This window comes from Oncorhynchus nerka, linkage group LG4, assembly GCF_034236695.1.
Source record: "Oncorhynchus nerka isolate Pitt River linkage group LG4, Oner_Uvic_2.0, whole genome shotgun sequence".
Lineage (NCBI taxonomy): Eukaryota > Metazoa > Chordata > Actinopteri > Salmoniformes > Salmonidae > Oncorhynchus > Oncorhynchus nerka.
Genome location: NC_088399.1, coordinates 95,945,694 through 95,973,087, shown reverse-complemented (window position 1 = coordinate 95,973,087; position 27,394 = coordinate 95,945,694). Strand labels below are relative to the sequence as shown.

General features: G+C 44.5%; 1 protein-coding gene across 1 annotated transcript; it reads left to right on the top strand.

The window, feature by feature from the left end:
* On the top strand, positions 1-25,492 carry hpcal4 (hippocalcin like 4). Its single transcript, XM_065018054.1, has 4 exons — positions 1-168; positions 24,339-24,457; positions 25,040-25,136; positions 25,295-25,492. The coding sequence occupies exons 1-4, from the start codon at positions 7-9 to the stop codon at positions 25,490-25,492; spliced, it is 576 nt and encodes a 191-aa protein (XP_064874126.1). The 5' UTR covers positions 1-6.
* Positions 25,493-27,394: the final 1,902 nt, after the last annotated feature.

Genomic DNA, 27,394 nt, shown 5'->3' with positions numbered 1-27,394 from the left:
TTTGTGATGGGGAAAGGAAACAGTAAGCTGGCACCAGAGGTTCTGGATGACCTCACCAAGAGTACTGAGTTCAACGAGGCTGAGCTCAAGCAGTGGTACAAAGGCTTCCTCAAAGACTGTCCTTCTGGTATACTGAACCTAGAGGAGTTCCAACAGCTATATGTCAAGGTGAGAGAGAGTGAGAGAGAGAGAGAGAGAGAGAGAGAGAGAGAGAGAGAGAGAGAGAGAGAGAGAGAGAGAGAGAGAGAGAGAGAGAGAGAGAGAGAGAGAGAGACAGAGAAAGAGAGAGAGAGAGAGAGAGAGAGAGAGAGAGAGAGAGAGAGACAGAGAAAGAGAGACAGAGAAAGAGAGAGAGAGAGAGAGAGAGAGAGAGGGAGATTCAAAGACTGGCCCATTGGTATACAGAATCTAGAGGAGTTCCAACAGCTATATGTCAAGGTGAGAGAGAGTGAGAGAGAGAGAGAGAGAGAGAGAGAGAGAGAGAGAGAGAGAGAGAGAGAGAGGAGAGAGAGAGAGAGAGAGAGAGAGAGAGGGAGAGAGAGAGAGAGAGAGAGAGAGACAGAGAAAGAGAGAGAGAGAGAGGGAGATTCAAAGACTGGCCCACTGGTATACAGAATCTAGAGGAGTTTCAACAACAATATGTTGGGAGGGAGAGAGAGATAATAATATAATAAACTAATATAATCTGAAGTCAAATGTCTGCTGTTTGCTGATGATCTGGTGCTTCTGTCACCAACCAAGGAGGGTCTACAGCAGCACCTAGATCTTCTGCACAGATTCTGTCAGACCTGGGCCCTGACAGTACATCTCAGTAAGACCAAAATAATGGTGTTCCAAAAAAGGTCCAGTCGCCAGGACGTCAAATACAAATTCCATCTAGACAAATATCCTCTGTGGACAGCGTAAAACACCAAATAATGCATACAGAGCAGAAATAGCCTGATACCCGCTAATTATCAAAAATCCAGAAAAGAGCTGTTAACACCTAAAAAGAAGCAATTCCCAAACCTTCCATAACAAAGCCATCACCTACAGAGAGATGAACCTGGAGAAGAGTCCCCTAAGCAAGCTGGTCCTGGGGCTCTGTTCACAAACACAAACACACCCCACAGAGAGATGAACCTGGAGAAGAGTCCCCTAAGCAAGCTGGTTCTCTTTTTACTCTCTCCTGATTTGGTTGGGTCTAATTGTGTTGCTATCCTGGGGCTCTGTGGGGTGTGTTTGTGTTTGTGAACAGAGCCCCAGGATAGCAACACAATTAGACCAAACCAAATCAGGAGAAAGTAAAAAGATAATTACTTGACACATTGGAAATAATTACCAAAAAAACAGAGCCAACTAGAATGCTATTTGGCCCTAACCAGAGAGTACACAGTGGCAGAATACCTGACCACTGTGACTAACCCAAACTTAAGGAAAGCTTTGACTATGTACAGACTAATTGAGCATAGCCTTGCTATTGAGAAAGGCCGCCGTAGGCAGATATGGCTCACAAGAGAAGACAGGCTATGTGCACACAGCCCACAAATGAGCTGGAAACTGAGCTGCACTTCCTACCCTCCTGCCAAATGTTTGACCATATTAGACAAACATATCTCCCTCAGATTACCCAGATCCACAAAGAATTTGAAAACAAACCCGATTTTGATAAACTCCCATATCTACTGGGTGAAATTCCACAGTGTGCAGCAGCAAGATTTGTGACCTGTTGCCACAGGAAATGGGCAACCAGTGAAGAACATATTTATTTTGATTTATTTTCCCTTTTGTACTTTAACGATTTGCACATCGTTACAACACTGTATTTATACATAATATGACATTTGTAATATCTTTATTCTTTTGGATCTTCTGTGCGTCCTCCCAGCTGCCCACTGCTCTGAGGCTAGGAAACACTGTCACCACCGATAAATCCAACATAATTGTGAATTTCAAGAAGCGTTTCTCTACGGCTGGCCATGTTTTCCACCTGGTTACCCCTACCCCGGCCAACTGCCCGGCACCTTCCACAGCAATCCGCCAAAGCCCTCACCATTTCTCCTTCTCCCACATCCAGATAGCTGATGTTCTGAAAGAGCTGCAAAATCTGGACCCCTACAAATCAGCCGGGCTAGACAATCTGGACCCTTTCTTTCTAAAACTATCTGCCGAAACTGTACAACGACTATTACTAGCCTGTTCAACCTCTCTTTCATATTGTCTGAAATTCCCAAAGATTGGAAAGCTGCCGCGGTCATCCCCCTCTTCAAAGGGGGTGACACTCTAGACGCAAAATGCTACAGACCTATATCTATCCTACCCTGTTAACAAACAGATTACCGACCATTTCAAATCCCACCATACCTTCTCCGCTCTGCAATCTGGTTTCAGAGCTGGCCACGGGTGCACCTCAGCCACGCTCAAGGTTCTAAACGACATCATAACCGCCATCGATAAGAGACATTACTGTGCAGCCGTATTCATCGACCTGGCCAAGGCTTTCAACTCTGTCAATCACCACATTCTCAACGGCAGATGATTGCCTCGCCTGTTTTACCAAGTACTTCTCAGACAGAGTTCAGTGTGTCAAATCGGAGGGCATGTTGTCCAGACGTCTGGCAGTCTTTATGGGGGTGCCACAGGGTTCAATCCTCGGGCCGACTCTCTACTCTGTATACATCAATGATGTTTCTCTTGCTGATGGTGATTCTCTGATCCACCTCTACGCAGACGACACCATTCTGTATACTTCTGGCCCCTCTTTTGGACACTGTGTTAACTAACCTCCAGAAGAGCTTCAATGTCATACAACTCTCCTTCCGTGGCGTCCAACTGCTGTTAAATGCAAGTAAAACTAAATGCATGCTATTCAACCGATCACTGCCTGCACCTGCCCGCCCGTCCAGCATCACTACTCTGGACGGTTCTGACTTAGAATATGTGGACATCTACAAATACCTAGGTGTCTGGTTAGACTGTAAACTCTCCGTCCAGACTCATATTAAGCATATCCAATCCAAAATGAATTCTATAATCATTTTGGATTGGGACATTATAACATCACTAGCTAGTATCTCAAACGATTGTAACTTGGCCTGAAAAGACGTTTGTGGCGATGTTATAGATTTACTTGATACTTGCACAGCAGTTTTCTCTAAAACTATCGCGAGCAAGTAGTTAGTAGAAGAAGAAGAGTGAATGAAGCTGCTGTAGCAAGCAGCCCCCTCTGCTGGACAAAACAAGCACAACGCGATTGAGACCGGTAGATTCTGCTGCCAGATATTTCTTGCCAAGTAAAATATTTCACTTTGCGGTCTGTTTTTAACGCACAGTTAAAAATCCGGGACAGCTCCAGCCGGGGACAGGCCACAAAAAACGAAGACTGTCCCCGGAGAAAACGGGGACGTCTGGTCACCCTATGCTAATGTGAGGGGAGAGAGAGTGGGTGAGAGGAGGAGAAGGAGACAGGGAGGGAGAGAGAGAGAGAGAGGAGGAAAGGGAGAGAGAGAAAGAGAGAGCTACAGACATGCTGCTCAACGTGAGCTCCTGATTATTTTAATTTTTTTGATTGACACTCAAATGTAAAAATGATTCAAGACAAGAAATTATGAACAACAACTAAATTATGACATAATTAATATCAACAATCTTTTCAATCACAAAATAGAAAAAAAGTAACTTTGCGCCTCTAATTAATTCTCTCTAGCTACACAACAAGAACCAGCTAGCAGGCTAACAAGCTAGCCAGAAACATTGAGCTAGAACAAACCTAGCAAGAGGAGTTAATATAACTACATATAACTACATATAACAAATCCAAATTGAGTGAGTAAACCAAAAACGTAACACGGACTCCAACGTTAATAATATCTTCAGTTTTTTTTTTGTGTGTGAAGATTTTTTACAATTTTTTGCTGTTTTTTTGTGCTAAATTAGACCTAGCTAGCATCAACAGCAGACATACCAAAACCGGTTTCCGTGGCAACGATGCAGCAGAATTAGAGCAGCAGCATCAGTAGCCCACAGGCATCATGTCCCCACTCCCCCTCAGAAGGTACATCCAGCACCTCTCTTCCCACCATAGTGGAGGCCATGCCCCAGGAGGAGAGCGACACCCCCAGTGCTGAGCAGGCTCAGGCCCTCCTCACCTTCATGGCTGCCATGAGGGATGAGTTCACCAGACTGGAGGAGGAGGTGGCCCTCCTCACCACCATGGCTGCCATGAGGGATGAATCACCAGACTGGAGGAGGAGGTGGCCCTCCTCACCACCATGGCTGCCATGAGGGATTAGTTCACCAGACTGGAGGGGGAGGTTGTCCTGCTGAGGGAGAGTGTGAGCAAAGAGCAACCAGACATCCACACCTTAGAGGAGCTCCTAACCAAGGTGAGGACAGAGCAGGACAGCAGCCTTGCAACACAGCTGAAGGTCTTTTTTTTATTATAAACTAATAGAACGTGGTATTGGAGGGAAATCATATGATGTTATTAAATCAATGTACACTAAAATCAAATCTGCGGTTAAAATTGACAATAAGCAAACAGAGGGGAACAGGGCTGCCCAATAAGTCCAACACTATTTAACATGTGCATTAATGAATTATCAAAAACATCAGAAGGAACTGCAGCACCTGGTCTCACCCTACACAACACTGAAATCGAGTGTCTGCTGTAAGCAGATGACCTGGTGCTGCTGTCTCCCACTAAGGAGGGGTTACAGAAGCATCTCGATCATCTGCACAGGTTCTGTCAGACCTGGGCTCTGACAGTTAACCTAAAAAAACAACAACAACTAATATAACAACATTACAAAAGAGGTTCGGGAAATCAGGAAGACAAATATAATTATGTTTGGACACAGTTCTATTAAAAAGCACGTATCTAGGACTAAATGTCAGTAACACAGGTAGTGTTACAGAGAGAGAGGCAGACAGAGAGAGAGGGAGACAGAGAGGGTGACTGAGGCACTCAGACTCCTGACTCACTGTCTGCTGGCTTCCAGACGTCGTTTGCTGTCTATGCCAAACTTGTATCTTGCCCCATCCCTGATGCACCATATCCAAGACTGATACTAGTAGTCACATCCATCTATAGTATATCTGGAATGTCAGGCGTTTCCTTTTTCTATAATCTGTCCTGGTCTGAGTCCAAATTTGAACATTTTGGTTCCAACCAATGTGTCTTTGTGAGAGGCAGAGTAGGTGAATGGATGATCCCCGCATGTGAGCTGAGGGACAAAGCAAGAAGCTAAATGCCATTAAAAGGAACATTCAAATCGAAATTCCAGTTCCAGAATCTGGCTCAAAATGTTTCAATAAGTAATAGAACCAATTGCTCTATATCAACCAAATGTATTTATAAAGCCCTTTTTACATCAGCCGATGTCACAAAGTGCTGTACAGAAACCCAGCCTAAAACCCCAAAACAGCAAGCAATGCAGATGTAGAAGCACGGTGGCTAGGAAAAACTCCCTAGAAAGGCCAAAACCTAGGAAGAAACCTAGAGAGGAACCAGGCTATGACGTGTGGCCAGTCCTCTTCTGGCTGTGCCGGGTGGAGATTATAACAGAACATGGCCAAGATGTTCAAACGTTCATTGGTTAACCAGCAGGGTCAAATAATAATAATCACAGTGGTTGTCGAATGTGCAACAGGTCAGCCCCTCAGGAGTAAATATCAGTTGGCTTTTCAGAGCAGATCATTTAGAGTTAGATACAGTAGGTGCGTAAGAGAGAGTCGAAAACAGCAGGTCCGGGACAGGTAGCACGTCCGGTGAACAGGTCAGGGTTCCATAGCAGGCAGAACAGTTGAAACTGGAGCAGCAGCACGGCCAGGTGGACTGGGAACAGCAAGGAGTCATCAGGCCAGATAGTCCTGAGATACGGTCCTAGGGCTCAGGTCCTCCGACGGAAGAGAAAGACAGAGAAAGAGAAAGAGAGAGAAAGAGAGAGAGAAAGAGAGAGAATTAGAGTTTGCATACTTAAATTCACACAGGACACCGGATAAGACAGGAGAAATACTCCATATATAACAGGCTGACCCTAGCCCCCCGACACGTAAACTACTGCAGCATAAATACTGGAGCCTGAGACAGGAGGGGTCAGGTGACACTGTGGCAGCATCCGATGATACCCCCAGACAGGGCCAAACAGGCAGGACATAACCCCACCCACTTTGCCAATAGCACAGCCTACACACCACTAGAGGGATATCTTCAACCACCAACTTACTACCCTGAGAGAAGGCTGAGTATAGCCCACGAAGATCTCTCCCACGGCACGAACCCAAGGGTGGGAGCCAACCCAGACAGGAAGACCACGTCAGTGACTCAACCCACTCAAGTGATGCACCTCTCCTAGCAATGGCATGGAAGAGCACAAGTAAGCCAGTGACTCAGCCCCTGTAATAGGGTTAATAAAGGCAGAGAATCCCAGTGGAGAGAGGGGAACTGGCTAGGCAGAGAATCCCAGTGGAGAGAGGGGAACTGGCCAGGCAGAGAATCCCAGTGGAGAGAGGGGAACTGGCTAGGCAGAGAATCCCAGTGGAGAGAGGGGAACTGGCCAGGCAGAGAATCCCAGTGGAGAGAGGGGAACTGGCTAGGCAGAGAATCCCAGTGGAGAGAGGGGAACTGGCTAGGCAGAGAATCCCAGTGGGGAGAGGGGAACTGGCTAGGCAGAGAATCCCAGTGGAGAGAGGGGAACTGGCCAGGCAGAGAATCCCAGTGGAGAGAGGGGAACTGGCTAGGCAGAGACAGCAAGGGTGGTTCGTCGCTCCAGTGCCTTTCCATTCACCTTCACAGCCCTATTTTGAGATGTGAGATATCACATTTTTTTACAATAACGACAAGAATGGAGGAGGTCTTTAGTCCAGTGAGATTGCTAAGGCGAACACCAACATGTTTCGTTTTGCCCAACCTAGATCCAGGCACAGACACAGTCTCAATGGGGATAGCTGAGCTGACTACACTGACTGTGCTTATGGCAGACTCTACTAAGTTGGCAGGCTGGCTAAGGGGGTAAGGATGTTAGGGACAATATAGGAGGAATCACAATAATTGTTTGCTAAAATAATAGATAGGAGCAAGCTATCGCGAACAAAGATGTAATATAATTCCTGGTTATAGGTAGCAATCCATTGCACCAAATGCCAACATTATTACGCATATTAATTATTAATGATATAAATTAAAATATATACGATATTTAAATATATATATTTTAATGGCTATGTATAAAGCAAGTTGAGGTGAGAGCATTGGAAATACTTTTAGCCAATGATCTGCTTCTGTTCTGTGGGTGGCACTGTGTGCTCTTTTCCAAGGATGCTAACATCCCACATTATAGACATCTAGTCTGCTATGCTAACATCCCCACATTATAGACATCTAGTCTGCTATGCTAACATCCCCACATTATAGACATCTAGTCTGCTATGCTAACTTCCCACATTATAGACATCTAGTCTGCTATGCTAACATCCCACATTATAGACATCTAGTCTGCTATGCTAACATCCCACATTATAGACATCTAGTCTGCTATGCTAACATCCCCACATTATAGACATCTAGTCTGCTATGCTAACTTCCCACATTATAGACATCTAGTCTGCTATGCTAACATCCCCACATTATAGACATCTAGTCTGCTATGCTAACTTCCCATATTATAGACATCTAGTCTGCTATGCTAACATCCCCACATTATAGACATCTAGTCTGCTATGCTAACATCCCACATTATAGACATCTAGTCTGCTATGCTAACTTCCCACATTATAGACATCTAGTCTGCTATGCTAACTTCCCATATTATAGACATCTAGTCTGCTATGCTAACTTCCCACATTGTAGACATCTAGTCTGCTATGCTAACTTCCCACATTATAGACATCTAGTCTGCTATGCTAACATCCCCACATTATAGACATCTAGTCTGCTATGCTAACTTCCCACATTATAGACATCTAGTCTGCTATGCTAACTTCCCACATTATAGACATCTAGTCTACTATGCTAACTTCCCACATTATAGACATCTAGTCTGCTATGCTAACTTCCCACATTATAGACATCTACATTTAACATTACATTTAAGTCATTTAGCAGACGCTCTTATCCAGAGCGACTTACAAATTGGTGCATTCACCTTATGACCTCCAGTGGAACAGTAGTGCATCTAAATCTTTTCAGGGGGAGGGGGGGTGAGAGGGATTACTTTATCCTATCCTAGGTATTCCTTAAAGAGGTGGGGTTTCAGGTGTCTCCGGAAGGTGGTGATTGACTCCGCTGTCCTGGCGTCGTGAGGGAGTTTGTTCCACCATTGGGGGGCCAGAGCAGCGAACAGTTTTGACTGGGCTGAGCGGGAACTGTACTTCCTCAGTGGTAGGGAGGCGAGCAGGCCAGAGGTGGATGAACGCAGTGCCCTTGTTTGGGTGTAGGGCCTGATCAGAGCCTGGAGGTACTGAGGTGCCGTTCCCCTCACAGCTCCGTAGGCAAGCACCATGGTCTTGTAGCGGATGCGAGCTTCAACTGGAAGCCAGTGGAGGGAGCGGAGGAGCGGGGTGACGTGAGAGAACTTGGGAAGGTTGAACACCAGACGGGCTGCGGCGTTCTGGATGAGTTGTAGGGGTTTAATGGCACAGGCAGGGAGCCCAGCCAACAGCGAGTTGCAGTAATCCAGACGGGAGATGACAAGTGCCTGGATTAGGACCTGCGCCGCTTCCTGTGTGAGGCAGGGTCGTACTCTGCGGATGTTGTAGAGCATGAACCTACAGGAACGGGCCACCGCCTTGATGTTAGTTGAGAACAACAGGGTGTTGTCCAGGATCACGCCAAGGTTCTTAGCGCTCTGGGAGGAGGACACAATGGAGTTGTCAACCGTGATGGCGAGATCATGGAACGGGCAGTCCTTCCCGGGAGGAAGAGCAGCTCCGTCTTGCCGAGGTTCAGCTTGAGGTGGTGATCCGTCATCCACACGGATATGTCTGCCAGACATGCAGAGATGCGATTCGCCACCTGGTCATCAGAAGGGGAAAGGAGAAGATTAATTGTGTGTCGTCTGCATAGCAATGATAGGAGAGACCATGTGAGGTTATGACAGAGCCAAGTGACTTGGTGTATAGCGAGAATAGGAGAGGGCCTAGAACAGAGCCCTGGGGGACACCAGTGGTGAGAGCACGTGGTGTGGAGACGGATTCTCGCCACGCCACCTGGTAGGAGCGACCTGTCAGGTAGGACGCAATCCAAGCGTGGGCCGCGCCGGAGATGCCCAACTCGGAGAGGGTGGAGAGGAGGATCTGATGGTTCACAGTATCGAAGGCAGCCGATAGGTCTAGAAGGATGAGAGCAGAGGAGAGAGAGTTAGCTTTAGCAGTGCGGAGCGCCTCCGTGATACAGAGAAGAGCAGTCTCAGTTGAATGACTAGTCTTGAAACCTGACTGATTTGGATCAAGAAGGTCATTCTGAGAGAGATAGCGGGAGAGCTGGCCAAGGACGGCACGTTCAAGAGTTTTGGAGAGAAAAGAAAGAAGGGATACTGGTCTGTAGTTGTTGACATCGGAGGGATCGAGTGTAGGTTTTTTCAGAAGGGGGTGCAACTCTCGCTCTCTTGAAGACGGAAGGGACGTAGCCAGCGGTCAGGGATGAGTTGATGAGCGAGGTGAGGTAAGGGAGGAGGTCTCCGGAAATGGTCTGGAGAAGAGAGGAGGGGATAGGGTCAAGCGGGCAGGTTGTAGGGCGGCCGGCCGTCACAAGACGCGAGATTTCATCTGGAGAGAGAGGGGAGAAAGAGGTCAGAGCACAGGGTAGGGCAGTGTGAGTAGAACCAGCGGTGTCGTTTGACCTAGCAAACGAGGATCGGATGTCGTCGACCTTCTTTTCAAAATGGTTGACGAAGTCATCTGCAGAGAGGGAGGAGGGGGGGGGGGGAGGGGGAGGAGGATTCAGGAGGGAGGAGAAGGTTGCAAAGAGCTTCCTAGGGTTAGAGGCAGATGCTTGGAATTTAGAGTGGTAGAAAGTGGCTTTAGCAGCAGAGAGAGAAGAGGAAAATGTAGAGAGGAGGGAGTGAAAGGATGTCAGGTCCGCAGGGAGGCGAGTTTTCCTCCATTTCCGCTCGGCTGCCCGGAGCCCTGTTCTGTGAGCTCGCAATGAGTCGTCGAGCCACGGAGCGGGAGGGGAGGACCGAGCCGGCCTGGAGGATAGGGGACATAGAGAGTCAAAGGATGCAGAAAGGGAGGAGAGGAGGGTTGAGGAGGCAGAATTCTGGAGATAGGTTGGAGAAGGTTTGAGCAGAGGGAAGAGATGATAGGATGGAAGAGGAGAGAGTAGCGGGGGAGAGAGAGCGAAGGTTGGGACGGCGCGATACCATCCGAGTAGGGGCAGTGTGGGAAGTGTTGGATGAGAGAGAGAGGGAAAAGGATACAAGGTAGTGGTCGGAGACTTGGAGGGGAGTTGCAACGAGGTTAGTGGAAGAACAGCATCTAGTAAAGATGAGGTCGAGCGTATTTCCTGCCTTGTGAGTAGGGGGAAGGTGAGAGGGTGAGGTCAAAAGAGGAGAGGAGTGGAAAGAAGGAGGCAGAGAGGAATGAGTCAAAGGTAGGCGTGGGGAGGTTAAAGTCGCCCAGAACTGTGAGAGGTGTGAGCCGTCCTCAGGAAAGGAGCTTATCAAGGCATCAAGCTCATTGATGAACTCTCCGAGGAACCTGGAGGGCGATAAATGATAAGGATGTTAAGCTTGAAAGGGCTGGTAACTGTGACAGCATGGAATTCAAAGGAGGCGATAGACAGATGGGTAAGGGGAGAAAGAGAGAATGACCACTTGGGAGAGATGAGGATCCCGGTGCCACCACCCCGCTGACCAGAAGCTCTCGGGGTGTGCGAGAACACGTGGGCAGACGAAGAGAGAGCAGTAGGAGTAGCAGTGTTGTCTGTGGTGATCCATGTTTCCGTCAGTGCCAAGAAGTCGAGGGACTGGAGGGAGACATAGGCGGAGATGAACTCTGCCTTGTTGGCCGCAGATCGGCAGTTCCAGAGGCTACCGGAGACCTGGAACTCCACGTGGGTCGTGCGCTGGGACCACCAGATTAGGGTGGCCGCGGCCACGCGGTGTGGAGCGTTTGTATGGTCTGTGCAGAGAGGAGAGAACAGGGATAGACAGACACATAGTTGACAGGCTACACAAGAGGCTACGCTAATGCAAAGGAGATTGGAATGACAAGTGGACTACACGTCACGAGTGTTCAGAGAGTTAAGCTTACGTAGCAAGAATCTTATTGACTAAAATGATTAAATGATACAGTACTGCTGAAGTAGGCTAGCTGGCAGAGGCTGCGTTGTTGACTAAGTAGGCTAGTTGGCATTGGCTGGGTTGTTGACACTACACTAATCAAGTCGTTCCGTTGAGTGTAATAGTTTCTACTGTGCTGCTATTCGGGGCTAGCTGGCTAGCTAGCAGTGTTGATTACGTTACGTTGCGTTAAAAGAACGACAATAGCTGGCTGGCTAACCTAGGAAATCGCTCTAGACTACACAATTATCTTTGATACAAAGACGGCTATGTAGCTAGCTATGTAGCTAGCTACGATCAAACAAATCAAGCCGTTGTACTGTAATGAAATGAAATGAAAAATGTGATACTACCTGTGGAGCGAAGCGAAATACGACGGATTGTTGAGTGCAGAAGTTCTGTTCGGTAGACGTTGGCTAGCTGTTGGCTAGCTAGCAGAGTCTCCTATGTTAAGGACGACATAAAACTACACACTCTAAACTACACAATTATCTTGGGTACGAAGACAGCAAAGACAACTATGTAGCTAGCTAACACTACACTAATCAAGTCGTTCAGTTGAGTGTAATAGTTGTGCTGCTAATCGGTAGACGGTGGACTAGCTAACGGTGGACGTTAGCTAGCTGGCTAGCTGCAGGGCAGTGTAGACTGCGTTAGGACGACGAAATACGATAATTACGCAATTATCTATGATACAAAGACGGCTGTGTAGCTAGCTAAGAAGAAATTGCTAAGATTAGACAAATCAAACCGTTGTACTATAATGAAATGTAATGAAATGTAATACTACCTGCGGACCGAGTGCAGATGCGACCGCTCGCTCCAACCCGGAAGCAAACATTTAGTCTGCTATGCTAACTTCCCACATTATAGACATCTTGTCTGCTATGCTAACTTCACACATTATAGACATCTAGTCTGCTATGCTAACTTCCCACATTATAGACATCTAGTCTGCCATGCTAACTTCCCACATTATAGACATCTAGTCTGCTATGCTAACTTCCCACATTATAGACATCTAGTCTGCTATGCTAACATCCCCACATTATAGACATCTAGTCTGCTATGCTAACATCCCCACATTATAGACATCTAGTCTGCTATGCTAACTTCACACATTATAGACATCTAGTCTGCTAACAATCAAAGGTCTGACTGTTTGTTCTGTGGGTGGCACTGTGTGCTCTTTTCCAAGGATGGGTCCTGGTCTCTCGGGGGGTCCTGGTCTCTCGGGGGGTCCTGGTCTCTCGGGGGGGTCCTGGTCTCTCGGGGGGGTCCTGGTCTCTTGGGGGGCCCTGGGATCCGGAGGGGACTGGGGCGGTCTGTCGGTCACTGGGATGGCAACTCGACTTTGGATGGGCTTTAGCGGGTGGAATAGTGGAGAGCATGACTATGGTACCTTTTAAATGAATGGTACATTTACAAACATATATTAAGATAAATCGATTTGAAACTTGCATCTCATCATTATGATAAATTGTGAAATAAGTATAGCCAGTTATAAGTGTAATGGCTTAGCAGATAGTAAGAAAAGAGCAACAATATTTATCTGGCTCAAAGAAAAAAGAATATAATATCTATGGTTTACAGAAAACTCATTCAACAATTTTAGATGGTGTGTGGAAAATGGACCGGGGGGTGAAATATATTTCATGTGCAAAGAAATTCAAAATGGATGATTTTGATCTGAATGTGCAAATTGTCCATATAGATCCTAAAGATAGATGGATGATTTGAAATATGTTATTGTACAAACAGATAGGGCACATAAACCTTTACGGACCAAGTAATGATGATCCGCACTTTCTAGAAAATATTTATATTAAATGCAATAATAATAAAATAATAAAAGACTCTATTATTATGGTGGGAGATTTTAATACTGTTTTAAATACCTCAATGGACTTTAAGAATATTTTTAAGACACAACGCAGAGGACTTAAGGTCAAGAGGGAATTAACAATCAATGGAAATAGTGGTTTTCCTGTAACAGGGAATGAATGATTAATGGGTCAGAGACATGGGAGGAATTTCAGCCAGGGACTCATAGCTACATGTCAAGTTGTCATTCGTCTAAATTGTTTATACATTGAGCCTGAAACAGGATTCTTGTTATTTGGCCATTGGCCCAGGTTTTATTGCAAGGAATTCTAATTGGTCAACCACAGGCTAGGGTTGTGTTATACATTACATCCTGTTCCTCTGTTCTGTGGAGAATCACTGAAGACAGGGAATAATTAACATCTGCTATCTACTTTCCAGCATAATAACTGTTATTTTTTATTTTATAACAAATACATTTTTCTCCCCCTTATGTGCATTGGGGTTATTGTTATTGAATAATTAACTGCAAACCGGAAAGGAAATCACACTACAAACTACCACCCTCGTGCTCTTAAGGAAATCACACTACAAACTACCACCCTCGTGCTCTTAAGGAAATCACACTACAAACTACCACCCTCATGTCTCTTAAGGAAATCACACTACAAACTACCACCCTCATGTCTCTTAAGGAAATCATGTCTCTTAAGGAAATCACACTACAAACTACCACCCTCGTGCTCTTAAGGAAATCACACTACAAACTACCACCCTCATGTCTCTTAAGGAAATCACACTACAAACTACCACCCTCATGTCTCTTAAGGAAATCACACTACAAACTACCACCCTCATGTCTCTTAAGGAAATCACACTACAAACTACCACCCTCATGCTCTTAAGGAAATCACACTACAAACTACCACCCTCATGTCTCTTAAGGAAATCACACTACAAACTACCACCCTCATGCTCTTAAGGAAATCACACTACAAACTACCACCCTCATGCTCTTAAGGAAATCATGAATGTCATGGATATAATGGAACTAGTGGATATATGGAGACTTAAATACCCTGACCTAGTGAGATATACATGGAGGAGGTTTAATATCCTGACCTAGTGAGATATACATGGAGGAGGTTTAATATCCTGACCTAGTGAGATATACATGGAGGTTTAATATCCTGACCTAGTGAGATATACATGGAGGAGGTTTAATATCCTGACCTAGTGAGATATACATGGAGGAGGTTTAATATCCTGACCTAGTGAGATATACATGGAGGAGGTTTAATATCCTGACCTAGTGAGATATACATGGAGGAGGTTTAATACCCTGACCTAGTGAGATATACATGGAGGAGGTTTAATATCCTGACCTAGTGAGATATACATGGAGGAGGTTTAATATCCTGACCTAGTGAGATATACATGGAGGAGGTGTAATACCCTGATCTAGTGAGATATACATGGAGGTTTAATATCCTGACCTAGTGAGATATACATGGAGGAGGTTTAATATCCTGACCTAGTGAGATATACATGGAGGTTTAATATCCTGACCTAGTGAGATATACATGGAGGAATATCCTGACCTAGGTTTAATATCCTGACCTAGTGAGATATACATGGAGGAGGTTAATATCCTGACCTAGTGAGATATACATGGAGGAGGTTTAATATCCTGACCTAGTGAGATATACATGGAGGTTTAATATCCTGACCTAGTGAGATATACATGGAGGAGGTTTAATATCCTGACCTAGTGAGATATACATGGAGGAGGTTTAATATCCTGACCTAGTGAGATATACATGGAGGAGGTTTAATATCCTGACCTAGTGAGATATACATGGAGGAGGTTTAATATCCTGACCTAGTGAGATATACATGGAGGTTTAATATCCTGACCTAGTGAGATATACATGGAGGAGGTTTAATATCCTGACCTAGTGAGATATACATGGAGGAGGTTTAATATACATGACCTAGTGGAGATATTACATGGAGATATACAGGAGGTTTAATACCTAGTGAGATATACATGGAGGAGGTTTAATATCCTGACCTAGTGAGATATACATGGAGGAGGTTTAATATCCTGACCTAGTGAGATATACATGGAGGTTTAATATCCTGACCTAGTGAGATATACATGGAGGAGGTTTAATACCCTGACCTAGTGAGATCGTCGTCTTGACTTCTTTCTTATGTCATTCTAGTTTGCACCAAAAGTTGTAAAAAGTTTTGATAGGGGATAGAATGTGTTCGGACCATCAGATAATTGGCAAATAAATTATTATTACTGAATTTCCACGTGAGCGAGGGTATTTGACATGGAATTAAAGCCTATTGGATGATAACTTGTTTTCTAACTTACTTTTTCAGACATAACAGAGGTACAGCAGATCCCCTTATTTTATTTTATTTTATTTTTTATTTGACCTCTATTTAACCAGGTAGGCTAGTTGAGAACAAGTTCTCGTTTACAACTGCGACCTGGACAAGATAAAGCAAAACAGTTCAACACATACAACAACACAGAGTTACACATGGAGTAAAACAAACATATAGTCAATAATATAGTAGAAAAATAAGTCTATATACAATGTGAGCAAATGAGGTGAGAAGGGAGGTAAAGGCAAAAAAAAAGGCCACGGTGGCAAAGTAAATACAATATAGCAAGTAAAAAACTGGAATGGTAGATTTGCAGTGGAAGAATGTGCAAAGTAGAAAAAAATTATGGGGTGCAAAGGAGCAAAATAAATAAATAAATACAGTAGGGGTAGTTGTTTCGGCTAAATTATAGATGGGCAATGTACAGGTGCAGTAATCTGTGAGCTGCTCTGACAGCTGGTGCTTAAAGCTAGTGAGGGAGATAAGTGTTTCCAGTTTCAGAGATTTTTGTAGTTCGTTCCAGTCATTGGCAGCAGAGACCTGGAAGGAGAGACGGCCAAAGGAGGAATTGGTTTTGGGGGTGACCAGAGCTATATACCTGCTGGAGTGCGTGCTACAGGTGGATGCTGCTATGGTGACCAGCGAGCTGAGATAAGGGGGGACTTTACCTAGCAGGGTCTTGTAGATGACCTGGAGCCAGTGGGTTTGGCGACGAGTATGAAGCGAGGGCCAGCCAACGAGAGCGTACAGGTCGCAGTGTTGGGTAGTATATGGGGCTTTGTTGACAAAACGGATGGCACTGTGATAGACTGCATCCAATTTATTGAGTAGGGTGTTGGAGGCTATTTTGTAGATGACATCGCCGAAGTCGAGGATCGGTAGGGTAATCAGTTTTACGAGGGTATGTTTGGCAGCATGAGTGAAGGATGCTTTGTTGCGAAATAGGAAGCCGATTCTAAATTTAACTTTGGATTGAAGATGTTTAATGTGAGTTTGGAAGGAGAGTTTACAGTCTAACCAGACACCTAGGTATTTGTAGTTGTCCACATATTCTAAGTCAGAACCGTCCAGAGTAGTAGAAGTTTAAATTGTTTGGGTACAGACCTGGATAGCAGGACAGAACTCTGCAGGCTATCTCTGCATTAGATTGCAACACCGCCCCCTTTTGGTCATTCTATCTTGTCTGAAAATGTTGTAGTTAGGGATGGAGATTTCAGAGTTTTTGGTGGTGTTCCTAAGCCAGGATTCAGACACGGCTAGGACATCTGGGTTGGCAGAATGTGCTAAAACAGTGAATAAAACAAACTTAGGGAGTAGGCTTCTAATGTTAACATGCATGAAACCAAGGCAATTGCAGTTACAGAAGTCATCAAAAGAAAGCACCTGGGGAATAGGAGTGGAGCTAGGCACTGCAGGGCCTGGATTCCCCTCTACATCACCAGAGGAATAGAGGTGGAGTAGGATAAGGGTATGGCTAAAAGCTATGAGAATTGGTCGTCAAGTACGTTTGGAACAGAGAGTAAAAGGAGCAGGTTTCTGGGGGCGATAAAATAGCTTCAAGGTATAATGTACAGACAAAGGTATGGTAGGATGTGAATACAGTGGAGGTAAGCCTAGGCATTGAGTGATGATGAGAGAGATTTTGTCTCTAGAAACCTCATTGAAACCAGGTGATGTCATTGCATGTGTGGGTGGTGGTTGCATCGCATGTGTGGGTGAAAGGTTGGATAAGGTATAATGAGCAGGGCTAGAGGCTCTACAGTGAAATAAGCCAATAAACACTATCCAGAACAGCAATGAACAAGGCATATTGACATTAAGGAGAGGCATGCTTAGTTGAGTGATCATAAGTAGTGAGGTTGGTTGGGGTCACGGCGATTCAGACAGCTAGCTGGGCCATGGGTAGCAAGCTGGCAGAGGATGGAGGTCTGTTTTTAGCCACCTTGTGCGTTTCCGTCGGTAGATTAGTGGGGTTCCGTGTGGTAGAGGAGACCAATCCAATTGGCAAAATAGATATAGTTATAGTGACTCAAGAAAATTGTCCGATGGACCTATTCAGATAGCAGCCGATAAGACAGCTAACGGTTAGCGGACCGAAGATGGGCGTTCAGGTAACGTCGCGACGTTGTACGGGACACTTTTAAATGTGCCTTTAGAGGCCATGCAATTCAGTACTCATCTCTAAAACAAAAACAATTTAGGTCAAATGTCCATACTAACAAGGTAATGTCACGCCTTGGTCATTGTATTTTGTGTTTTTGTTATATGTTTGCGTAGGCCAGGGTGTGACATGGGTTTATATGTTGTTTTCGTATTGGGGTTTGTATAGTTGGGATCGCGGCTGTTTAGGGGTGTGTCTAGTTATGCTTGGCTGCCTGAGGCGGTTCTCAATCAGAGTCAGGTGCTTGTCGTTGTCTCTGATTGAGAACCGTATTTAGACAGCCTGACTTTCGCTTTGTATTTCGTGGGTGGTTGTACCTGTCTTTGTGTATTCACCAGATAGGCTGTATAGTTTCACGTTCCGTTTGTTGTTTTTGTATTCTCACAGTTATTTCATGTATCGCTATTTCCTTTATTAAAGCACATGAGTAACCTACACGCTGCATTTCGGTCCGACTCTCTTCTTTCTACAAACGAAGAACGCCGTTACAGGTAATAGATGTAATAGAAGGACAGAACAGATAGAGAGCAATAAAACTGTACCATAGAGGCTCAAAATAAGTTAGTGGAAACAAAAAGAAATGGAGGAACGTATTCAACAATGGTAAAGTGGATGGAATATGAGGAAAAATGCATCAAATTATTTTTTCATCTTCAACATAGAAATGCCACCAAAAATAATTTACTGAAACTTGTTAGAAATGATTCCCCAAATTATATTTTGAAAGAGGAAGCAAGAGGAAGTACTTTAAACATACAGTGGGGCAAAAAAGTATTTGGTCAGCCACCAATTGTGCAAGTTCTCCCACTTAAACAGATGAGAGGCCTGTAATTTTCATCATAGGTACACTTCAACTATGACAGACAAAATGAGGAAAAAAAATCCAGAAAATCACATTGTAGGATTTTTAATGAATTTATTTGCAAATTTGCAAATATATATATAATACCACTATATCACTGATACTATATATACATATATATATATATACACATATATATATATCACTTAGGCTAAATATATATATACATAAAAAATAAGTATGATGCAATTAAAGACTTTCAATTACTGGGAAAACTCCAGGGCTGGATGGTGGAAGAATACCAAACGTTGGTTTATATACTCAGAGGAGTGTTATTAGCATGTTTTAACCACTTCTATGTAAATGGTAGATTATCAGACACTCAACGAGAAGGTATGATTTTATTATTACTGAAACAGGATACAAGTGGGAAATATAAAGATCCAGTCCATTTAAAAAATTGGAAGCTACTTACACTTCAGTGTTGTGATGGAAAAATTCTAGCAAAAAATGTAGAGCGCATGTAATTTAAAAGGTATGGTCGGACGTTAGTCATTCTAATCAGACAGTTTTTTTTACATAGAAGATACATTGGAGATAATATAAGGCAAGTACTAGAAACAATAGAACGCTATGAAAAATCTGGGAAACCAGGCCTGGTACTCATAGCTGACTTTGAAAAGACATTTGAAAAAGTACGACTGGAGTTTAAATATACATATACATCCCTGGATTATTTAAATTTAGGAGAATGCCTTGTAAACATTTGTTAAAATAATTTATAAAATAATTTATAATGTAGTAACCCTAGGTGTAAAATAGTAAATAATGGCTTATCTTTAAATAAAGATGTAAACTGTCAAGAGGAGTAAAACAAGGTTGTCCACTATAGGCATATCTATTTATTATGGCCATTGAAAGTCAGCTATAAAAATCTGATCCAACAATAATTTGAAGGGGCTAGAAATTCATGGTTTAAAACCAAAGGTGTCATTGTACACTTATGATTCATGTTTTCTTTTAAAACCACAATTAGTATCCCTCTACAGACTCTTAGAGGATCTAGATCATTTTTCTTTCCTCTCTGGATCAAAACCAAATTATGATAACTGCACCATATTACGTATTGGATCACTAAAGAAAATACAACTTTTACATTACCAGGTAGTTTACCAATAAAATAGTCTGATGGTGATGTGGATATACTCGGTATCCCGAAAGACATACATGATTTCACTCCAATACATTTTTATAGAAAGTTAGCAAAAATAGATAAGATCTACCATGGAAAATGCCTTTCTATTTCTAGATAAATCACCTTGATGAACTCTTAAAAAAATAATAATAATTGAGTTCAAACCTTTATTTAACTAGGCAATTCAGTTAAGAACAAATTCTTATTTACGTTGACGCTCTACCTGGACGACGCTGGGCCAATTGTGCACCGCCCTATGGGACTACCAATCACGGCCAGATGTGATACAGCCTAGACTTGAACCAGGGACTGTCGTGACACCTCTCGCACTGAGATGAAGAGCCTTAGACTGCTGCGCCACTTAGTAGCCATATCATAGTTGACATATTTCCTTATGGTCTTGCCTAGACCTAGAGAAACATTTAAAAAATATATATGTATACAATTTTATTTGGAACTGAAACACCCTTTTTTTCTATATAAAAAAAGGTATCATATTTGTAAATTATATCATAAATAGGACTGCTGGAGTTATGTCACACATGCATCTAACACAGACATATGGAAATGTCTGCTCTACCCAAAATTACAACCAACTAATTGCAGCATTACTGCAAAAATGGAGGAGGAAAGTGGAAACGGGAAAATGTAAGGAACTTGTCTGTCAGCCTTGCATTAGAGACCATCATTGGTCTTTCAAAATAGTTGTGTAGAGATTTTCAGTGTACCGATTCCATGGCACATGGTTTAAGAGCTGATACTTAAAACGACGGCAGATTCAAAACTTTAAATTATTATACAGAATTCTGTCAACCAATAGAATGCTATACATATGGGAGATACAACCTTCCCAGCTCTGCAGGTTTTGCTACGAGGAGACAGAATCATTAGATCAGTTGTTTTGGTATTGTCCATATGTAGCTTGTTTTTGGTCACAGGTCCAGGAATGGCTGAAGAATTTCAACATTTACCCAGAGCTAACCCTGCAGATAGCAATTCTGGGTGATCTGAAAAGTCATAGTCAATAGATCAATTATATAATAATACTTTTAGCTAAAAATATATATATTTTTCAATTTACAATCTGTAGAAGCTATGAGAATAGAAAGGTTCAGTACTTAATGTGAAGCATCACAGCACAGTCCAATCTGTAGAAGCTATGAGAATAGAAAGGTTCAGTACTTAATGTGAAGCATCACAGCACAGTCCAATCTGTAGAAGCTATGAGAATAGAAAGGTTCAGTACTTAATGTGAAGCATCACAGCACAGTCCAATCTGTAGAAGCTATGAGAATAGAAAGGTTCAGTACTTAATGTGAAGCATCACAGCACAGTCCAATCTGTAGAAGCTATGAGAATAGAAAGGTTCAGTACTTAATGTGAAGCATCACAGCACAGTCCAATCTGTAGAAGCTATGAGAATAGAAAGGTTCAGTACTTAATGTGAAGCATCACAGCACAGTCCAATCTGTAGAAGCTATGAGAATAGAAAGGTTCAGTACTTAATGTGAAGCATCACAGCACAGTCCAATCTGTAGAAGCTATGAGAATAGAAAGGTTCAGTACTTAATGTGAAGCATCACAGCACAGTCCAATCTGTAGAAGCTATGAGAATAGAAAGGTTCAGTACTTAATGTGAAGCATCACAGCACAGTCCAATCTGTAGAAGCTATGAGAATAGAAAGGTTCAGTACTTAATGTGAAGCATCACAGCACAGTCCAATCTGTAGAAGCTATGAGAATAGAAAGGTTCAGTACTTAATGTGAAGCATCACAGCACAGTCCAATCTGTAGAAGCTATGAGAATAGAAAGGTTCAGTACTTAATGTGAAGCATCACAGCACAGTCCAATCTGTAGAAGCTATGAGAATAGAAAGGTTCAGTACTTAATGTGAAGCATCACAGCACAGTCCAATCTGTAGAAGCTATGAGAATTCAGTACTTAATGGTTCAATCTGTACTATGAGAATAGAAAGGTTCAGAAGCATCACAGCACAGTCCAATCTGTAGAAGCTATGAGAATAGAAAGGTTCAGTACTTAATGTGAAGCATCACAGCACAGTCCAATCTGTAGAAGCTATGAGAATAGAAAGGTTCAGTACTTAATGTGAAGCATCACAGCACAGTCCAATCTGTAGAAGCTATGAGAATAGAAAGGTTCAGTACTTAATGTGAAGCATCACAGCACAGTCCAATCTGTAGAAGCTATGAGAATAGAAAGGTTCAGTACTTAATGTGAAGCATCACAGCACAGTCCAATCTGTAGAAGCTATGAGAATAGAAAGGTTCAGTACTTAATGTGAAGCATCACAGCACAGTCCAATCTGTAGAAGATGAGAATAGAAAGGTTCAGTACTTAATGTGAAGCATCACAGCACAGTCCAATCTGTAGAAGCTATGAGAATAGAAAGGTTCAGTACTTAATGGTGAAGCATCACAGCACAGTCCAATCTGTAGAAGCTATGAGAATAGAAAGGTTCAGTACTTAATGTGAAGCATCACAGCACAGTCCAATCTGTAGAAGCTATGAGAATAGAAAGGTTCAGTACTTAATGTGAAGCATCACAGCACAGTTGAAAAATATATGGCAAATAGAAATCAAATATGGATGGTGTTAAGAGATAGAGGGGAGGGGTTGAGGGGAGTTGCAGGGTGGGACTGGATGGTGTTTACAGATAGAGGGGAGGGTTTGAGGGGAGCTGCAGGGTGGGACTGGATGGTGTTAAGAGATAGAGGGGAGGGGTTGAGGGGAGCTGGGACTGGATGGTGTTAAGAGATAGAGGGGAGGGGTTGAGGGGAGTTGCAGGGTGGGACTGGATGGTGTTTACAGATAGAGGGGAGGGTTTGAGGGGAGTTGCAGGGTGGGACTGGATGGTGTTTACAGATAGAGGGGAGGGTTTGAGGGGAGCTGCAGGGTGGGACTGGATGGTGTTATGAGATAGAGGGGAGGGGTTGAGGGAGCTGGGACTGGATGGTGTTTACAGATAGAGGGGAGGGGTTGAGGGGAGCTGCAGGGTGGGACTGGATGGTGTTATGAGATAGAGGGGAGGGGTTGAGGGGAGCTGCAGGGTGGGACTGGATGGTGTTATGAGATAGAGGGGAGGGTTTGAGGGGAGCTGCAGGGTGGGACTGGATGGTGTTTAGAGATAGAGGGGAGGGTTTGAGGGGAGCTGCAGGGTGGGACTGGATGGTGTTTAGAGATAGAGGGGAGGGTTTGAGGGAGCTGCAGGGTGGGACTGGATGGTGTTTACAGATAGAGGGGAGGGTTTGAGGGGAGCTGCAGGGTGGGACTGGATGGTGTTAAGAGATAGAGGGGGTTGAGGGGTTGAATGGAGCTGCATGGTGGGACTGGATGGTGCAGGGTGGGACTGGATGGTGTTAAGAGATAGAGGGGAGGGGTTGAGGGGAGCTGGGACTGGATGGTGTTTAGAGATAGAGGGGAGGGGTTGAGGGGAGATGAAGGGTGGGACTGGATGGTGTTTAGAGATAGAGGGGAGGGGTTGAGGGGAGATGAAGGGTGGGACTAATAACACCTAATAACATCAAGATCACTAATGTAAAACATACTGTGTCCGTGAAATATATAAAAAAAAGGTTGAAAGAAGTGGCAAACAGAAATCAAACCGGATGGTATAAAATAAAATAAATATAAAATAAAATATGGTTAGAGGATAGAGGAAGGACAAGAGTAAAAAGAAGCTAAATAAAATGATTGTAAAATTGACTGTGTCCCTAAAATGTATAAAGTATGTATAGACTGGAAATACAGGCCTAGGCCTTGTTGTTCACTGGTTTGCTCCAAGTGGCAGAGGGGGCTGGTAGTGTTGGAGGGTAATAGAACATGTACTTAATAAAACAGAATAATTTATTGGACAGTGACCGTTTTTTTGTTGTTGTTGTTGTTATTTTGGTTCTGTAATCTAGCACTATTGAGTTTGAAAACGATACAATGACAACGAGGGTTGAAGTGCAGAGACTGTCAGCTTTAATTTGAGGGTATTTTCATACATATCGGATGAACCGTTTAGAAATTATTGAAGCTTTTCTTACATGGTTCCCTCCATTTTAAAGGGACGACAAGTATTTGTTGAATTGGCTCCACAGATGTGTGTCGTTAGACAGACGTATTCATTTGTGTCGTTAGGGAATGCAGGAGAGCTGTTGATGAATAGTATTGATTCTAGACTTTGCTGTTGCCTCTGGAGGTTGTTGTTGGGGTGTGACAAACATGAGGAAGACAGCAGTGTCGATGCAAATGAAGCTGGCCGTCATAAGGCTCAGAAATGAAATACCAGTCAAAAGGTTTTACACACCTACTCATTCAAGGGAGGGAGGGAGGGAGGGAGGGAGGGGGGGTTGGTTGAAGAGGAAGTAGCATTAAATAGGGGGAGAAGAGGGGAGAGGGGGAGGGAGGAAAAAGAGGAAGGACTGAGTACAGTACCATGAGATTCCTAAACCAGAAACTCGTTGGGAGTAGAGGGATTTAAAATGTGCAACATCATCATGGGATGCGTCCCAAGTGACATTCTATTACCTATGTAGTGCCCTACCTCTGACAGGATGCCATTTTGGGACACAGTCATTCATGTCCTCAGAAAACCCCACTGATATATTAAAAAGCCCTCCAGTGACCTACGTTTTTACATTACATTAAATTACATTACATTTCTTAATCTGTTTTTTATCATGCAGTTCTTTCCGTACGGCGACGCGTCTAAGTTCGCCCAGCACGCCTTCCGGACCTTCGATAAGAACGGGGACGGGACCATCGACTTCCGGGAGTTTATCTGCGCCCTGTCAATCACCTCGAGGTACGCTTCATAACACAGGTGATGTCAGGTTTGACGGTGCGCACACAAACACACAGACGCACGCACGCGCGCACGCACACACACACACACACACACACACACACACACACACACACACACACACAGACACACACACATACACAGACACACACGCACGCACGTACGCACGCACACACACACACACACACACACACACAGATATACACACACACACAGACACACACACACAGACACAGACACACGCACGCACACACACACACAGACGCACGCACGCACACACACACACACACACACACACACACACACACACACACAGACACACACACATACACAGACACACGCACACACGCACGCACGTATGCACGCACACACAGACACACACACAGACACAGACGCACACACACACACACACACACACACACACACACACACACACACACACACACACACACACACACACACACAGACACACGCACGCACGCACACACACACACACACACACACACACACACACACACACACACACACACACACGCATACCTCTGCATGTTTATGTTTGCCAGTTCTCTCCATCACCTCTAGGGGGAGCTTTGAGCAGAAACTCAACTGGGCCTTCAACATGTATGACTTAGACGGAGACGGCAAGATCACACGCATGGAGATGCTGGAGATCATAGAGGTCTGTGTGTGTTCGCGTGTGCCTGTCTGCATGTGTGTGTGCATCCACGTGTGGTAATTGTGTGCATCTGTCTGATAAATCACTGTGTTTCTCTCCAGCCCCCAATCCATTCTTTACTGACCACCTCCTCTCTCTCTCTCTCTCTCTCTGTTTCCTAGGCGATCTACAAGATGGTTGGCACTGTGATAATGATGCGTATGAACGAGGACGGGCTGACTCCCCAGCAGCGCGTGGATAAGATCTTCTCCAAGATGGATAAAGATCACAACGATGAGATCACGCTGGAGGAGTTCAAAGAGGCAGCCAAGAGTGATCCCTCCATCGTCCTACTGCTACAGTGTGACATGCAGAAATAGAGGAGAGAGGTGGTGAGGGAGGGAGGTGAGGGAGGAGGGAGGGAGGGAGGAAGGTGAGGGAGGAGGGAGGGAGGGAGGAAGGTAGGAGGTGAGGGAGGGTGGGAGGTGGTGAGGGACGGAGGTGAGGGAGAAGGAAGGGAGGGAGGAAGGGAGGAGGGAGAGATGGAGATGGCATGTTTGACCTCTCATTGTACGACTGTTGCCAAGTGATAGAAGGATGGAGGGAGGGGGGGGGGGAAGGATGAGAGACAGGATGGACATAGGAAATCTGCAGAAGTAGGGAGGGATGAGGGGGTAGAGATGGAGGAGAGCAGGGTGGAGAAACATTTAAGGAGATGAAGGTTAGGAGATACATTTCCTGAAAATAAATAAGAAGCAGAGGTTTGTGGGACCCGACAGTGTGATGTTAATAGATTGATAAAAAGAGAGAGAGAGAGATGTACAGATAGAGAGAGGGGGTAGAGAGAGAGAGAGGGGGTGGGGTAGAAAGAGAGAGAGAGAGAGAGAGGGGGTGGGGTAGAGAGAGAGAGAGAGGGGTGGGGTAGAGAGAGAGAGAGAGAGAGAGAGAGGGGGTACAGAGAGAGAGAGAGGGGTACAGATAGAGAGAGAGGGGGAGGGGGGAGAGAGAGAGAGGGAGAGAGAGAGAGAGGGAGAGAGAAAGAGAGAGAGGGAGGAAAAGGGAGGGGGTAGAGAGAGAGAGGGAAAAGGAGAAAGAGAGAGAGGGGAGGAAAAGGGAGGGGGTAGAGAGAGAGAGAGGGAAAAGGAGAAAGAGAGAGAGAGGGGAGATAGGGAGAGAGAGAGAGGGGAGAGAGAAAGAGAGGGAGGGAGGAAAAGGGAGGGGGGTGTATATTGAATAACAGGAGGACAGTGATGTAGCTTTATCCTCAAGCTGTCAGGGAGATAATAGAGCACATTCACAGGGTCAGACCACAATGTGTGCGCCTGCTTGGGTCCGTGCATGCTCGTCTATGTGTGTGTGTGTGTGTGTGTGTGTGTGTGTGTGTGTGTGTGTGTGTGTGTGTGTGTGTGTGTGTGTGTGTGTGTGCTTTTGTGCTTGTGTGCTTGTGTGTGTGTGTATGTGTGTGCGTGTGCTTGTGTGCTTGTGTGTGTGTGAGCGTGTGCGCATGCGCGAGCGTGTGTTCGTTGTCAGATCATGCAAAACGACAGTTTCCAGTCATTTACTAAAGCTGGCCTCTAAAAGACGGACATGGTACATTAGGCTTTCAATCCCCCATTATGTAGATACTAAAGCCCCTCTCAGACAGTCTGACATAGTGATGGAGGATAGTGATGGAGCATAGTGATGGAGGATAGTGATGGAGCATAGTGATGGAGCATAGTGATGGAGGATAGTGATGGAGGATAGTGATGGAGGATAGTGATGGAGCATAGTGATGGAGGATAGTGATGGAGGATAGTGATGGAGGATAGTGATGGAGCATAGTGATGAGGATAGTGATGGAGGATAGTGATTGAGCATAGTGATGAAGCATAGTGATGGTGATGATAGTGATGGAGGATAGTGATGAAGGATAGTGATGGAGCATAGTAATGGAGCATAGTGATGGAGGATAGTGATGGAGGATAGTGATGGAGGATAGTGATGGAGGATAGTGATGGAGCATAGTGATGGTATTGATAGTGATGGAGGATAGTGATGGGGCATAGTAATGGAGCATAGTGATGGAGGATAGTGATGGAGGATAGTGATGGAGGATAGTGATTGAGCATAGTGATGAAGCATAGTGATGGTGATGATAGTGATGGAGGATAGTGATGGAGGATAGTGATTGAGCATAGTGATGAAGCATAGTGATGGTGATGATAGTGATGGTGATGATAGTGATGGTCATGATTGTGATGGTGACGATTGTGATGGCCACGATAGTGATGGAGTATAGT

What these genes read in the sequence shown, in the direction of transcription:
- hpcal4 (XM_065018054.1), top strand. Translation starts at nt 7, where the DNA reads ATGGGGAAAGGAAACAGTAAGCTGGCACCAGAGGTTCTGGATGACCTC. An exon ending in TCCAACAGCTATATGTCAAG is followed by an intron (nt 169 to 24,338) that starts GTGAGAGAGAGT and finishes TTTATCATGCAG; the next exon opens with TTCTTTCCGTACGGCGACGC. An exon ending in GCCCTGTCAATCACCTCGAG is followed by an intron (nt 24,458 to 25,039) that starts GTACGCTTCATA and finishes CATCACCTCTAG; the next exon opens with GGGGAGCTTTGAGCAGAAAC.